The sequence below is a fragment of the Apus apus genome, chromosome 10 (assembly GCF_020740795.1).
Source record: "Apus apus isolate bApuApu2 chromosome 10, bApuApu2.pri.cur, whole genome shotgun sequence".
In the NCBI taxonomy this organism is placed as follows: Eukaryota; Metazoa; Chordata; class Aves; order Apodiformes; family Apodidae; genus Apus; species Apus apus.
This window is the reverse complement of record NC_067291.1, coordinates 7,365,410-7,380,102: the sequence shown is the minus strand read 5'-3', so window position 1 is coordinate 7,380,102 and position 14,693 is coordinate 7,365,410. Positions and strand designations below refer to the sequence as shown.

General features: G+C 39.7%; 2 protein-coding genes across 2 annotated transcripts in view; one reads left to right on the top strand and one right to left on the bottom strand.

The window, feature by feature from the left end:
* Positions 1 to 14,693, top strand: part of MYZAP (myocardial zonula adherens protein) — a 188,397-nt gene that overhangs the window by 132,772 nt on the left and 40,932 nt on the right. The gene's annotated exons all lie outside the window — the stretch shown is intronic.
* The window catches only part of ALDH1A2 (aldehyde dehydrogenase 1 family member A2), a 53,869-nt gene continuing 43,001 nt past the window's right edge, over positions 3,826 to 14,693 (bottom strand). The window contains exons 8-13 of the mRNA XM_051629010.1: positions 13,958 to 14,060; positions 11,697 to 11,881; positions 10,833 to 10,997; positions 10,247 to 10,404; positions 9,397 to 9,471; positions 3,826 to 6,066 (exon numbers count right to left, since the gene is read on the bottom strand). Coding sequence (XP_051484970.1) covers positions 5,994 to 6,066; positions 9,397 to 9,471; positions 10,247 to 10,404; positions 10,833 to 10,997; positions 11,697 to 11,881; positions 13,958 to 14,060 — 759 coding nt within the window. The 3' untranslated portion in view covers positions 3,826 to 5,993. The remainder of the gene's footprint in view (positions 6,067 to 9,396; positions 9,472 to 10,246; positions 10,405 to 10,832; positions 10,998 to 11,696; positions 11,882 to 13,957; positions 14,061 to 14,693) is intronic.

Sequence of the window (14,693 nt, the reverse complement as noted above, 5' to 3'; positions counted from 1 at the left end):
TTGTGGTCCCAGGGGAGTCTGAGAAAACCAGTGGATGATGAGTTGGAGCCATGTTTGCCAGGGGAGGCAGTGCAAACACATTTTCTTTTTGTTCAGCAGCAGGAGTGAGCTGCACACAAACATCTTGCTAATTAAGCTGCTGTAGGAAATGGGAGCTCAGCCAGGCACACAAAGAGCAGGGAAAAACCTCGGTCTGAAGTGAGTTAATATCAGCACAAGTTACACCAACCTCATTATGAGGCAAAAGGAGAGGGGCTAAGAAAGGTCATGAAAAATGATCAAATTGTGTGTGAGTGTATATACACAAACACACGAATACTTTGACAAAAGCTGGTGGTGGATTGAGAGGCCAATGCAGCGTAAGTTCCTGCTTTGCTACATAGATAAATTGCCAAAGGAAACAGTTCTACTTCAAAGGCAGAAAGACAAGCTTTGGGGAACTTGCGGTACTTTCAATCTGGCCAATAACCAAGTGTAAAGCGTAAAATATACATGTTTAGGAAGCAGGACACATGCCGTTCAAGACAGGCCTTTCCCATGCTCTCAGACCAGTGCAGCTTCATTTGATGTGCAAATGCATGATGTGTGATCTGTCCTGGCAATATGCTGCCTGCCAGCAGCACAAACATTTCACAAGCACCCTTTTGGGTTACTTCAGCCTGCTGTGTGCACAGCCTTCTTGACAACCTCTGCAGCTGGAGCTTTTCTTACAGTCTGTTGCTGTTGTGGTTGCACAATCTAGGTTTATTTAGCAGGTCTCGTGCAGAGACTCCAAGCAGATAAAAACACCTCAAAACCAACCTGAAATTGCAGGATTTGATGTTAGATACCAGGATTAAATGCAAATGAGAGGACTGGTAACAGGAATGCACATGAGAGCATATCAGTAATGCAGATGTCATTATCATAATACAGATTGTCCCAGCCTTCCTGGGCACTGGAGACTTCTGGTTGATGGCAAGGGCCCCACATAATGTGTTTATAAATGTGACTTGAAATTGGGTGAAGTAATGTTCCCTGGAGTGCTTCCTGGCACTGCAGGCACAGCCAAAAAGTGTATGTGCTGTGCACTGTACAGGACAGGCTGCTGTTTGATGAAACTTGCTCTCTAAACCCATGAGAAGCAGCAGTGCTCACCATAGAGAGGCAGTGGATCATGGGTGCAGTCAGTAGTGGCTTAAGCAGGTTCAAATTTGTTGATACCATAAAAAATAGTTGTGGTCTTTACAGTGTGACTGGACTCTAGAGTACCCATGCTAGGGGGGGTGATGGTGGCTTTTAGTGAGAGTTCAGGTTTTAAACTCAGCTAGCTTAACTGTTTTAGCATTAATCATTCTTATGAACCAGAGGCACATGGATGTACTTTTTGTCCCTCTCTAATAGTAAACTACAGGGATTAGGGACATTATCCAACAGCTGTGGTGATTTATCCCAGTTGCACCAAGAGGCAAGTCACCCTTGTGCCTCTACTCACTGTCTTTGGGACAGACTCTTAGTCATGTGTGGAGGCAGCCTCTAGGCCTCAATCTTAGATAACCAAGCACTTAGCAGCTGTGTCTACACAGACAGCCTAACCTGCTCTTCCCCACAAAAATGACTGAACTTGCACTGCAGCCAGCTGTAATAATCTGTTGCTTGTGTTAACCTTGAATTCCAGTGTGTCAGTTCCACTCCTTTGAGAAAAATAAGACAAGTGCTTATTGAAACCAGCATCCAAGCACTCCACTTGGTGTTGGGTGGAAGAGGGAAGTGGGACCCCAAGCCGTAGCAGTAGCAGATTCCACTCACACTTTAGGCACATGGAATTATACCACTACTCTCCTATCAGGCTGATCTGTGCTTAGAAATGGCCCAACTTCATGCTGAAGTCCCCACTTTGCTTCAGAAGTTCCTGAGCTTTCTAGCAGCACCACACATAGTTCCCTGACACCTTTGTGCAGTCAGTGGACACAGAAGATACAGTGAAGATACAGAAAGAGTTAATCAACTACGCGTTTAACGAGGAAGAATGATGCATTTTATGCAGCTGTAGGCTAATGTGCTGAGAGGTCTGTCTGAATGGGTTGGGAATGCTGATGGCATCTAATAGCCACAGAGTTTTTTCCTGCTTCCTCACAGATACAGCACTGCAGGTAGCTGTCATCGTGGTTTCAAGTTGTTTTGAGAAAAATAACTTCCTGTGTTGATGGACTTAGCATGCAGTAAATAGAGATGTCTGGATGCAAATGTAGGGTGGTTGTTAATGTACCTCTCCAGAGCTCTAGGTGTGATCATGCAGAGAGCCAGAAGTAAGCAGGACAGGGTACTGCTTGTCTTTGACTTCCTCTCTAGCTAAATTGGTGCCTTGAATTCAGTGTTGTTATGGGTTATCTTTTTTCCAAGACAGAATTGAGAAATAAGAGGGCACTATAACACAGTGCCTCTGCATATGCAAGGCAAACTTTTGCATCCTGGCATCTGTGGGGAGGAAGAGAAAGAGCATTCATTGTAACAGGGCACCAGTAGATGCATGCATGCTATTCAAGTAGTGTCCATATCCATTGCTTTGTCTTGAGACCACAGAACTGAAATTCTTTTTGCCTTTCTTCACATTGTTTTCCCAGAATCACAATTATTTCCAAACTGTGCCTTTACTACACATTTATACACATTTATTAATATAATTAATTCCACTGTCTGGGGCTCCATGGAGTGCTTATTTACTGTGGACGGAACTTAGCTCATTTCATTAGATGACAGCACTCCTTGTTTTCAGTGGGTTCCAGAACACCCTTCCTTCATTCATTTTGCTCTCAGACAAGCCCTCTCTTTCTCATGCCTGTGTGTCTGCTTGGAGGGGCAAGACAGGTTGCAAACAGGTCAGAATGATGGGGAATATGCAAAGTACCAATTACCCACTTGCAGTTCCATGACACTGTTGTCCATGGCCACTAGTTACATAGAAATAAAACCCTGCTTAATATATTCCTGATATCCCAGGCTTTCAGGAACAGTACTCCTTTTTGAGAATGCAGTTGCATGCCTATTATTGTTTTGTTCTCTTTTATTCCATCTGTTTTAGTCAAGTCGCTTTATCTATTGTGATTGCCTGTAGAGCGTTGATTAAACCAACAGTATTCTTCTGTGACACTGAGTTATAACCATTGCTTGCCATACAATGAAGTGGCTTGGCCTTACTGACTGCTCAGTTACTTTACCTAAACAGGCACCATTTCAGAAGAGGAATCCTGTTCCTGGCAATGAAAGCAACCCTGAAATAAAGGGGTTGCTTGAGGAACAGTTGTGTAGTACCTGGCCACGTGAATTTTACTGGCTGTCAAATAATATTCAGTCTGTCCTCTTCCCTCGTTTTAGCATTTTGAAATTCAACACAAGTAGAATATCACTCCATAAAAGATCTGAGTGTTAATTTAATAATCTCTGTGACTCATCTACTAGAGAAAGAAAAGGCACTGTAATTTTTTTTAAACTTTATCCAAAACTCAAGCTGTGATGCAGCAGTTTGCAAGGGCTCCCCACTGGTTCTGATGATTTCAGACCTTCCCCAATAGCTGAACTTTATGACCATGAGGGTGAGGATGAACTTTGGCTATGACCTAGATCTGCAACTCACAAGTGTTTTTCATGCAGCTGCAGGAATATTCCAGAAAATGTAATTGGCCTTAATTCACTTTTGCAAATGAAAATAAAGCTACTGTGAGAACAGATCTTTTTCTAAGAAAATATTTTTTAAAATATTTTTATAGCTCTCTCAACAATAAAGGAGTCTCACAGTATAAAGTCTTTCTCTAAACCTTTTTAATGAAAAAAACTTCATAGAAAATATCCTTTTACTTTTTTAATAACATATAACTATATACATGATTAAAAACTGTAACAAAAAGCTGCAGGGACTGGAAAAATGATTTGCTAGATCCATGCAGATGGTACATTTAAAAAAGGATTTCACAAATCCATGTACATCAAATGGAGCTGCAGTGACAGGGCTGAAAACAATGGCAACTCTGTATTATTTACCAGGATGTATTGGGAATAAAGCATAGACATACAAAATACACAAAAAGAATACAAAAGAGTACATGGTGTAAATGCTGTTAGCACAGGAAGTTTTTTTTTTTAAGTAAATAGGAGAAAACTAAAATCTCCTTTTTCACAATTTATATTGCAGTTTAAAAGATAACTAATCCCTTATTTGCTGTATTTTGTTTTTCTTCATTCTGACATACACTACAGTAGAAGTCTATGGCGTTTGCATTTAACAGCTCAGGAATACTTTGATTTACCTCCATGACTGTGGATGTACTGTGGTTTCTGAATAACATCAGGTATACATATTGCTTGAAAAACATAAACAGTATGACATGAGTTAGAAATACAAAATATTGAGGACCACCACACTACAAAGTGCTGGATACTCTTGTCCTGATCCAGCAGATTGTTTAAGGACACACACAACTTTGAATCTAAGAGGAATTCCTTGGAGAATAAAAGAAGTTAAGAACATGCAGAAATGATTTGTTGATCGGGTTTGGAGTTTTCAACAGTTTGTAGTATAGATTCTGCAGCTAGGAAAACTGTTACACCTGAGGCCATAATTCTGTCGTTACACCCCAGATAATGTAGCGACACAGATTATTTACTCTACTTTTAAAATGAAGTTTCTTAATTCTAAGTTAAAACATAAAATGAAACCTCTTTAAAAAGAAAGCCCGGGGAATCGATGAGTTCTGCAGCTGGAAAGAAGAAAGAGATGGTGTTTAGTTTGATAGTTACAAGTTGGAAGAGATTCTCTAGGCAGCAGGTAATAATGTGACAGGTTTTAAACACCTCACTTCTAAAACAACTTGCTCATATTTTTGTCCTGAACAGACATAGTGAAAAAATCAGTACCAGCCAGTAAGCTCATCTGAGGCTCACAAGGAAGGTAGAGGATGGCAAGTCATCATTTAGTAAGAAAATAATGCCAAGCTTACTTCTTGTCAGGTGGGATTTTGCTGGGTTCTTCCTGCTGTAGTGAGTACTTAATAATTCCCGATGTAATCACAGGAAGTTTAATAGCAGAGAAATAAATGGAGTCTGTGTGTGCATGTACTTGTTTAAAAAAAAAAAAAAAAAAGAAAAAATGTGAAATCAACAGTAACAACAGCAACAAAATTAGACAAGCAGTGAAAGCTGAAATATTCTATAAAGCCTTGGGATCTGTTCCCATTCTTAACACCCTCCCACCCTGTCTGGCCATGTTCTTTTGGCAGGCAGGTAAAACCTTTCAAGTTCCTGTAAGTGAGGAAGGATTTTTGCTTATAGCACGACATAAAGTAATTATGAAACTAAGCTCTGAAAACCAAATTGCTGTGGGTCATGAAAGCTAAATCTCACTGATAAGTACTTGCATTTCATTGTCCATATAATGGGTCGATTCCCTCCCCAGTTTAACCTCTTTATCTCAGCATGCTAATTGGAAGGTTGCCAATTTACCAGTTTTTGGCTCATTAGCATTCAGAATCTTTTATTTTTTTTAAGAACATCAATGATACTTGTTTAAGTTGCTCATTGCTAGCATTTTGGGTAAGATCTGGCTGATAAAGCCCTGACTTGAAACTAGAATGTCAGTACAAGGCAGGTCTGTTTGAGAAGGCAAACCGAAAGCAATAAGCCTTATTTTGTTTATTTAAAGACGAGATAAATGAGTGTGTGCATGCATTTGCATTTAACATTTTTATAGCTAGAACTGTTATTAAATGATGCCCAATAGCACTTTTTTTTCTCTTGTTATTACTTGTTTTATAAAGATGTAATGATTCTCAGGAGAGTTTTATGAAAACATGCAGAGTTGGTTTGCATTACCTACGCAGTTATGTGCCCAGTAAATATGTTGCAACTTAGTTTCTTAAATATATATTGTGTTACACTTTTTATTCCTGAGTGCTGGTCTCCATAAAGAATAGAGAGGGTGGCATCATGTGCTCTTCTGCACAATGTGGTCCTTCATCATTTTAGGAGTTCTTCTGAGGGATCTTTATTGTCACAGTTTTAACTTCAGAATATTCTCTCAATCCACATTCACCCCTAAAAAACAAACTGCAGAATCAGCTCACAGCAGACATTGTCTTTATGAAGCAAAAACCTGCAAAGTGATATATTTGAGATATACTCTAAAATCCTTGGCATAGTTTTCTGCTGTTTTATGAAGGAGGAGGAACTCCTGTAACCTTCCTTGGAAAGTGAATTCATTTGGGCAGAAACAGCAGTATTTACTTCACTCCACCAGCAGTTTAAAAAACTTTGTGCCTGTTGGCTTGGTAAGCCTTACATGTGATGTAGTAGTTGATACTTAACTCATACTGATGGTGCAGTAGGCATTTTAAGATTTACCAGAGTCTAAGTACATGCAAGGAAGTACATTAGTAAAGACTTTTTGACGCGTGAAAAGTTCCCATTGATTTGGACCATGCCACCCCCAGCTTTCAGTTGAAAGTGGTATGTTTGTCTCCAAAGAATGACCAAAAACTTTAGCTATTTATCAGACTCAGCTGAGCCGCAGAACCCTTCCCTGCTGACTCTGTGGAAGCTGTCACTGGGAGATGCATGGAGCCCAATAACTAATGCTAGTAAGTCTCTCTGGGTGAAAGTTTCTGCTTGCCTCAGTGGGGCTGTGGCTTGGCTCCAGACACCTGTTGGACACATTTTTGCAAGTCAATAGACTAGCCAACAGAGTATCTAGTGCCTTTATGTGTGTTCCAACTGCCAGTTGCTTTCTTAGCTTGGTCTGGCAAATAAAATGTAGATATATTTATTGTCTGTTTCTTCAGCTCAAGGCTTCAGACCCTTATGTGTTTTGTTTTCTTGTTGAAAGTTTGGAAGTGGAAAACTGTGATAAATTCTAAGTCAAGTATTTTCCCGAAGTTAAGAAGCTGTTCTTGCTGAACAGGAAGATGGGTTATTCCAGGCATTCGGAGCAGAAGTGTCAGTGTGTGTATAATTAAAGGGCTCGCTTGTCCCCACAGCCCAATACAGGGAAGTCAGGATAGGAACATCCTGTTGTATAGCCACTTTGGGTCATCTTGGATTACAGTTTGGTATCAGGGTGAGAACAAGGCTTGTGTCTGTGAAAAGGAAGGAGTCCATGGGTCAAGTGTGTGTTATGCTATCCCTTGGTTGTGTAGGTGTGAGGGAAGGGGAACAAACTGCTCTTCAAAAAGAAATATTACATACTCTCCCCTCTCTCAGTCCACGAGAAAAAAGATAAGGAAAAGAATTTATAACTCCAAGTTGTTCTCCTGGTTGCCTTTCTTTCTGGGAATGCTACTATGCACTGCTCTATCTCAGAGCTCTCCAGACAATAATAATTCCTGTGACATTGAACGATAGTTCTGATTTAGAATGGCACCTCCTTCCCTTGAAGGCATTTGGACAGAGACCAGAATTTTGGGAGACTTCATCTAATATAAAACAGCCAAGTGGCTATGTAGGATGAGTCACATGATTTTTAGTTACAGGAGTTAAATTTCACATCACTCAGGTAGTGATAAGAAGCTTTAAAGAAATACAAATATTAAAGAAATTCCCTCTTTAAGCCTCCTTTAAGAATACAAGAATACTGTAAGTAGCCTTATTGTAAACATAAATCAATTGTGTTGTACACACGAGTTCTGGTATGCACATGCCCTGCTACATTTTGTGGGAGTGTAAAATGAGTACAGCAGATCTCAACTTTCTGTGTTCATTTAGTTCCCCATGTGTAACAAAACTCCATGAATTTAAATGCAGGAACAAAACAATTCCCAGATCATACAGTGCTACCACAGACAGCACAGTGGCACAATTAGGGTCGGGCTGTAACATGGTTATTAGCTTAGCAGTGACACCCAGATGTATGGATGCTTTCTCCTTTTTGGGGTGTGTGTTCTTTAATTGCCACAGTCAGCATTATTTATGCTGTAAAATGTATCCCTTAAAAACAGGGATCTAAGAAACCATGGCATTTTAATAAAAAGTATGCTGATATTAATGCAGGGGGAGGAGGTGAATTAGAAGGTGATACCTGATCAAGGAGGTTCTGAAAGGACTAGAATAATTACTCATAAGTAGGTTTTCAGACATCTTTGTGAGATAGAGATTATTACCATTCCAAACGTTTATTGTTTATGATTAATATTTTCAAAGCTGTAGATGAGAATCAAGTGTACAACTACCATAGATTTCTTCCATGGGAGCTGTGGTGCTGCCTGGTTCCCCTTCCTTTCAAAACCTCTGTGATACCAATATGTGAATATTTTGCTTGTGCAGTTATCCTCCCTGAAGTCAATGGGGTCACTCTTAGGTGTCAAGTTACTCATGTGCTCTATCGAGTTTAGTAGTTTTAGAATATTTTCACAATGATAAGGGTTAGATGAGCTGACATATTTATGCCAGTGTGAGATCACCTCATAACTCATGAATGTGGAGAATAGTATGAATGTGCTATTCAAAGTACTCCCTAATGAGGAAAAATATTTCAGACTATATAGAGCTTATTTTATAGATCAAGTTGTATACTTCCACATATTTAAAGTTTTAAGGAGTTTGACCTTACTTTAGTTTTACTGCTGAGTTTGCCATTAGCCATAAGCTATTTTGAAAGCCTAGGTGAGACGTATCTGGTAGACATGCCTCCTGCACAGAAATTAATTGAATCCTTTGTATGCATAACCAATCTGGGGCTGATGCAATTGCTAAACTTCCTTGTGATTGTAATGAGAATTAAAAACTGGCAAGACTTTAAATTAGGTACATGGGACAGTATTTGAGCATGGAGCTCCATTTAAAAATATTTGGCACTTAGTTCTAAATGCAATGAGAAAAGACAGAAAGCTTTGTAATGGAAGGTGATTTTCCTTCTCTAGGCCTGATTTCATTTAACGTTGTTTATAAATCTGGAAGAGATAGATAACATTTTAATAAAATTCAGATGCACCTATATTAATAAATGTAGGAAAATGTAAAGGAAAAAAATAGCAAGAGACGCAAAATATATGGCAAAACAACTCTGAAACTAGTACACCAAACCAGTCAATAAGCCCACAGCAGTACCAGATGGAATCTTCCTGCACAAGTGGTGATTGATATGGCTAAGAAAAACTCTCAGAAAACTCAGGTTACAAGTTCAGAATAAGAAGGGAGTTCCAGTAACTTACTCTGCTGTGTCAAAAAAGAAGGGGAAAAAAATAAAAAAAAGGAAAAGGTCTTACCCTGTAAATTGATTGCATTTAGAAGTGGCACTGATTATTAGTCATCTTACATTATGTCCTGATCCTCAGATGGGAATATTTCCTAATCTTAATTTGCATGGAAGGATTCACTAGTGTTTAGTAAGATTAAGATTATTAACAGTTTAGAAGACAGCAGAGTAATACTCACATCTCTCTCCCGTTGCCAGACATTTTGAATCCTCCAAAAGGGCTCTGGGCATTTAAGGCATTGTAGCAATTTATCCTGTAAGAGGAAGAAGCAATAAGTCCAGCTGCACTGTCAGAGAGACCTTTGGACAAGTCTAGGAGAGGCTGAAACTTGTGGACTCTGTATACCTCTTAATACTAACAAACATGTCTCATGTTAAAAAGAAATGAGGGATTTATGCCACAAAACCAACATTCTTCTCCTTACTTGCAAGGAGAATGGGATTTGGCCTGCAAGGGCTGGAGGAGACACCCAACACTTGGATGCAGATTCAGTAATGAACTGTTAATCTGCTGACAAACTTCAGTGCCAGTTTATAACAGCAATTAGATTTGAATTTGTCCTTTTTCTTCCTGACTGGCTCTTCGTTGGCGCAGGCTTGACATACCAAATGGCAAGCTATGGGCCTCTAGAAGTGGCATTACCTATTCCTAAGGACTAGAGAGGAGACGTGTCTCCTCAGTTCCTTAATTTTGTAGGAAGTATGTGATTCCTTGTTCCTTTGGCAGAAACCTCACAGGATCCCTCTGCTCCACAGAAGGTTCATTTATAGTCTGTCTGTTTTCAGAGGTGCCAGTCGGCAGTGCGGGTGTCATGCTAATGGGAAGCAACATGTTCTCCACCACAAACTTGCCCGCAGCGAGCAGAGTCACAATACCTCCCTACAGCTGCTCCGTTATCTTGGTTAGTGATTCACCACTAGGATGGTCTAGATAAACATTTCTCAGACAAAGGGTACAAAACTAAGGTGCCGTAATGATAGTGAGTCAAACTATCTCCAAGAGCAGGAGTGTGATAATTTCTGCCTTACCAAACTGTCCCAGCCTGCATTGCCGAAGAGACTGTCAGGGCCTTGTTTATGTCATTTGTAAAGACAGCAGCTACCAGCCCAAAATCAGAATTGTTGGCTCTCTCTATAACTTCATCCATGGTTTTAAATCTCAGTATTTCTTGAACAGGCCCAAAAATCTGCAACAGAGATTAATTATTAATTAGTGAACCAGCCCACTCAGAGGCATTTTATTTCTGTTTTATTCTGCTTTTTAAATTGTTGTCTCTCTCCTATTGTATTCTATAAATTCCCACAGCAACATTTAACAGTGATAACACAGCTGTCTCTAAATTTCCCAATTTACTTCAGTGGAACTCATCCATTCTTCTCTTATCTGTTCCTTGAGGTCTGAGACTTTACAGCTATTGACAGAAACTGAGCTTCTTTACCCAACTGATGGTCGTCATAGGGAGTTCCAAAAACATCTTGCTCTTGTTTGTTTGGGTTTTTTTGTTAAATTTAGTGGTAAGTTTCACTCTAAAGATTTTGTCTCAGAAAGTAAACAAAAGAAAAAAAAAATCACATTGGGACATTCTAAAATAATCTCGCCCGTGTGTGTGAATACCTCCTCCTTGGCAATCCGCATGTCATCCGTGACATTGGAAAACACCGTAGGCTCAATGAAGAAGCCCTTTCTTCCTAGCCCTTTACCCCCACATTCAAGTTTTGCTCCTTCAGTAATGCCACTTTGAATCAGTTCCAAGATCTTGTTGTATTGTTTTTTATCAATCTGAAAGAGAGAAGAAGCCATGTGACTTGCAGACCATACGCTTGACAGTCAAGTCAGAATTGTTTTGTTAGGCAAGTCATGTCCCAGTGAGTAGACTCCTGCCTATATTCACTGCTCTTTGAGCTGGACATGCCACAGATCTCCAAATCGATGCTGACTGTAACCTAGGGCTCAGTCTTCTTAAGGATCCATCCCCTTATGTATGAGGCTCACCCCACATTCTGCTAAGCAATCCGGTTTATAAACACAAAGCAGACCATTATTGTTTTGTCCCACCTTAACTTCCTGAAAATGGTATAAGCCCAATTTGTTATAAGTGGCAGAAACATTTTCTAAAGACCTATTTCTAATTCTAGCCATCTTTTGCTTAGAATTCATGTGTCTCTAGTGTTTTACAAGCACAGTTATGGCTGTAGACAATTCTTGAAAAGTGCCCACAGAGACTTTTGAGAGCTTCTCACAGTTCACAGCTGTATCTTGGGGGATGGAGATCAGAATCGTGCTGTTACAGCTGGGAGGCAAACTTAATGCTATTTGAGATGAGAGTTTTTACTTAACAAGAAACACTTCTGAGCTGCAAAATGTTTGCCAGCTACCTGGGACTGTGTGTGAGTATGCACTGACTGACTTCTGTCCTGGCAGCATTTAAACACTTTCAGGCACCTTCTGGGCTGTGCAGCCCAAGCCCTGTTCCTTTACCTGTGGGCCTTGTTCTGTAGTTGGGTCAAAAGGACTCCCCACAACTCTCCTCTTTGCACGTTCTACACTTCTTCTAACAAACTCTTCATAGATTGATTCTTCCACGTAAATCCGTGAGCCTGCAGTGCAGCATTGGCCTTGATTGAAGAAGACCCCTTGATGAGCTTGTTCCACAGCATAGTCCACTAAAAAGCAAGGGAGCATATGTTGCTCTGAAGCATCACAGACACACCTGCTATTGTACCAGTGTCATATGTATTACACAGTGGCATGTTCCCCAAACTTCAAAGCAGAAATAGGATTTGGTTAAAAAAAACCCCAAACAGTGGCCAAATCAAAACATACTGTTGTTGTGTCATGTCATAAATTAAGATGATTTATTTTGATTTGTGCCATAATCCTTGTGAAAATTTGGAGTTTTTAAACATATCTAAAGTTTACTTTTTACCCCCCCATTTTTACACCCTGAACACATCTATACTGGAGGGATATAAGGAGCATTATAATTATTTCAGAAACAGTAGATTGCAGAGCATCACTTGGGACTTCAGGCATCATCTAGGTAAAAAGGGTCCATAGGTAATACATTACACATGCCATCTTCTGACACATGCCACAAAATATTGCTTAATATCCCACTTCAAAAGCAGTCTATAGGAGTAGGGTATGCAAGAACAACTTCACCAATGTCTTATATGCCAGCAGCATGTGATTTATCAACTAAAACTCTTGAGAGACTCTAGGAAACAGATTGTGCCCCACATTAGAGAAGTCTGTCTGACTGAGGTCAGTAGAGGAAGGGAAAATTTGTCTGTGGTTCCAGGTTGGCACTTGATTTAATACTGCATACGTGAGAATTACAGCCAACCAAGTACTTGAGAGAATTAGACTTTGATAAGAGCAAGACCTGTCCTTCCCAAAAAGCCAGACTATTTTCTGCAAGACAGAAATATCTTCTTGGCCTATACAGGTGACTGGGTAAGGATTTAAAAAATTACAGCTCTGTGTGTGAGCTGGGAGCATTTGTCCTTCCCTTTTGGAAGGCCAGAACACAGACCTGTCCCCAGCATGTATTACTCCACTAGAAGTGTTCAGGTGATCCAATCTGAGTTAGTAGGTTAGGGACATTTAAGTTGTGATTTCTGGTGGGAGATGGAGAGGAGTAAGTGGGGTAGAAGGCTGTGAGATCTGCATTTGGCTCCAGCTGACAGTAGCCTTTTTAGCTTACTGGGGTGGTTGTGACCGTAATTCAGACCCTCAACTTGGTGAAACATTTCTATGTGGAAAAGTTGCTGAAAGTTCTCAAGTTTTCTCCAGTCTTCAGGCACTGATACATTTCGAAAAAGAATAAAGGATTGTAACCAACTCTTGTAACTAATGCTATTCAGAATCATTCTTCTATTCACTTTCACCTTTTAAATTAAAAGACCAAATTCTTACATGTCTATTTATTTGGGTTTCAAAGTTCTCAGCAAATGCAGAGTACAGTGTGTCTGCACACAGCCTGCAACAATGGCTTATAGCAAGGTGTGAACTGTCCCATTCATCTTAATGGAGTGTTAACTTCAGAACCTCCTGCTGACAATTTAGATAGCAACGTTTTTAACTGTTTCATTGCTGATCATTTAAGCAGCAACTTCCACTTTGTGTTTTTGTCTTCTTCTAAATGGCTGTCCTGTACCTTTTCAGGTGCCAAAAATCTCAGCTGCACAACATCATCCAGCTGCCAAAATCTTCAGCTCCCTGCTGACAGGGGCAATGAAGATATTTCAATACACAATTCTTCAATTGTGCAAATTTAAAAATTAGAATAATCTTCATTTATAGCTACTAACAAAACAGCTTAACAAAAGAATACTGATTAGATTAGCAACTCAAATGTAAATTAAAGCCCTTCTTTTTTGTAATAGCTGTGAAACAAAAAACCCAAAGATTTTCCAGATTTAAAGCACTAAACCACCCTGCTGCAGAGTTTAGGATGACAAATGTGTATGGGACCATGCCTCTGAGTAACACCATTTTTATATGCCTGGTCATAATTTTTTTCTGCTTTCTTGTCTGTGAATCTGTGGATTCAAACATTGTCTTGTTATTGAAAAAAATAAATCACACCTTAGGCTGCTTCTGTAGATTAAAAAGTGCAATTAGATACAGCTATATTGGTCCATTTCACTTTGTATGGAAGATGAGCCCTAAAATGAAAAAAACAGGAAGAACCACACAAACATGTTTTTAAGAAAAATATGGAAGTGCTGACTTACAGTCAGCATCTGCAAAAATAATGTTCGGGCTTTTCCCACCCAGTTCCAGCGTAACTCTCTTCAAATTACTTCTTCCAGCTGCTTCTTGGATCAGCTTCCCAACCTGAAAGGAAATGGAGACACGTTTTACAGGCAATGTAGTCATACAGTTCACTTTAACAGCCAATGTTAGCTATCACTGGAACAGAGCTTTAAATAAGCCAGCAGATTCTTCAATCCAAACAGATTGTTATCAGCAGTGGACAGCTTTCCAGGTTTTTTTCTAGAAACTGAGAGAGGATAAGGCTCAGCACAGTGTTTGTACCCTTCACCTCCTTGTATCTATGCTAACATGGCTTGGGCCTTCTTTTAGGTTGCTTTAGGAGGGCTGAATTAAATATCTGAAGATGGTGTAACTAGAATTACTTCCATCCAAACTAGTAGCATGTCCACAAGGTTTTACATACTAATATTAGGAGGTATAGTGATGTCATTTCTGGTGGGGGGGGGAAATTAAATCCATATGAATAGTTTGCATTAAGCATGTACTAAGCTTACTACTATTCATTAGTAGTAACTGCTATCATACATTACATAATGCAGGTGTTAGTTATCCCAGATGATGTCTGCTTTTAGAATTTATTTCGCTGTTACTACATCTGTTAACTAAACTACCAGCCTGTTTGTAGGAAGGCATTTTTTCTCCTGAAAATCCAGTTTTGGGTGCCCAAAGGTTTAAGTAATTTGACCGTGAAAC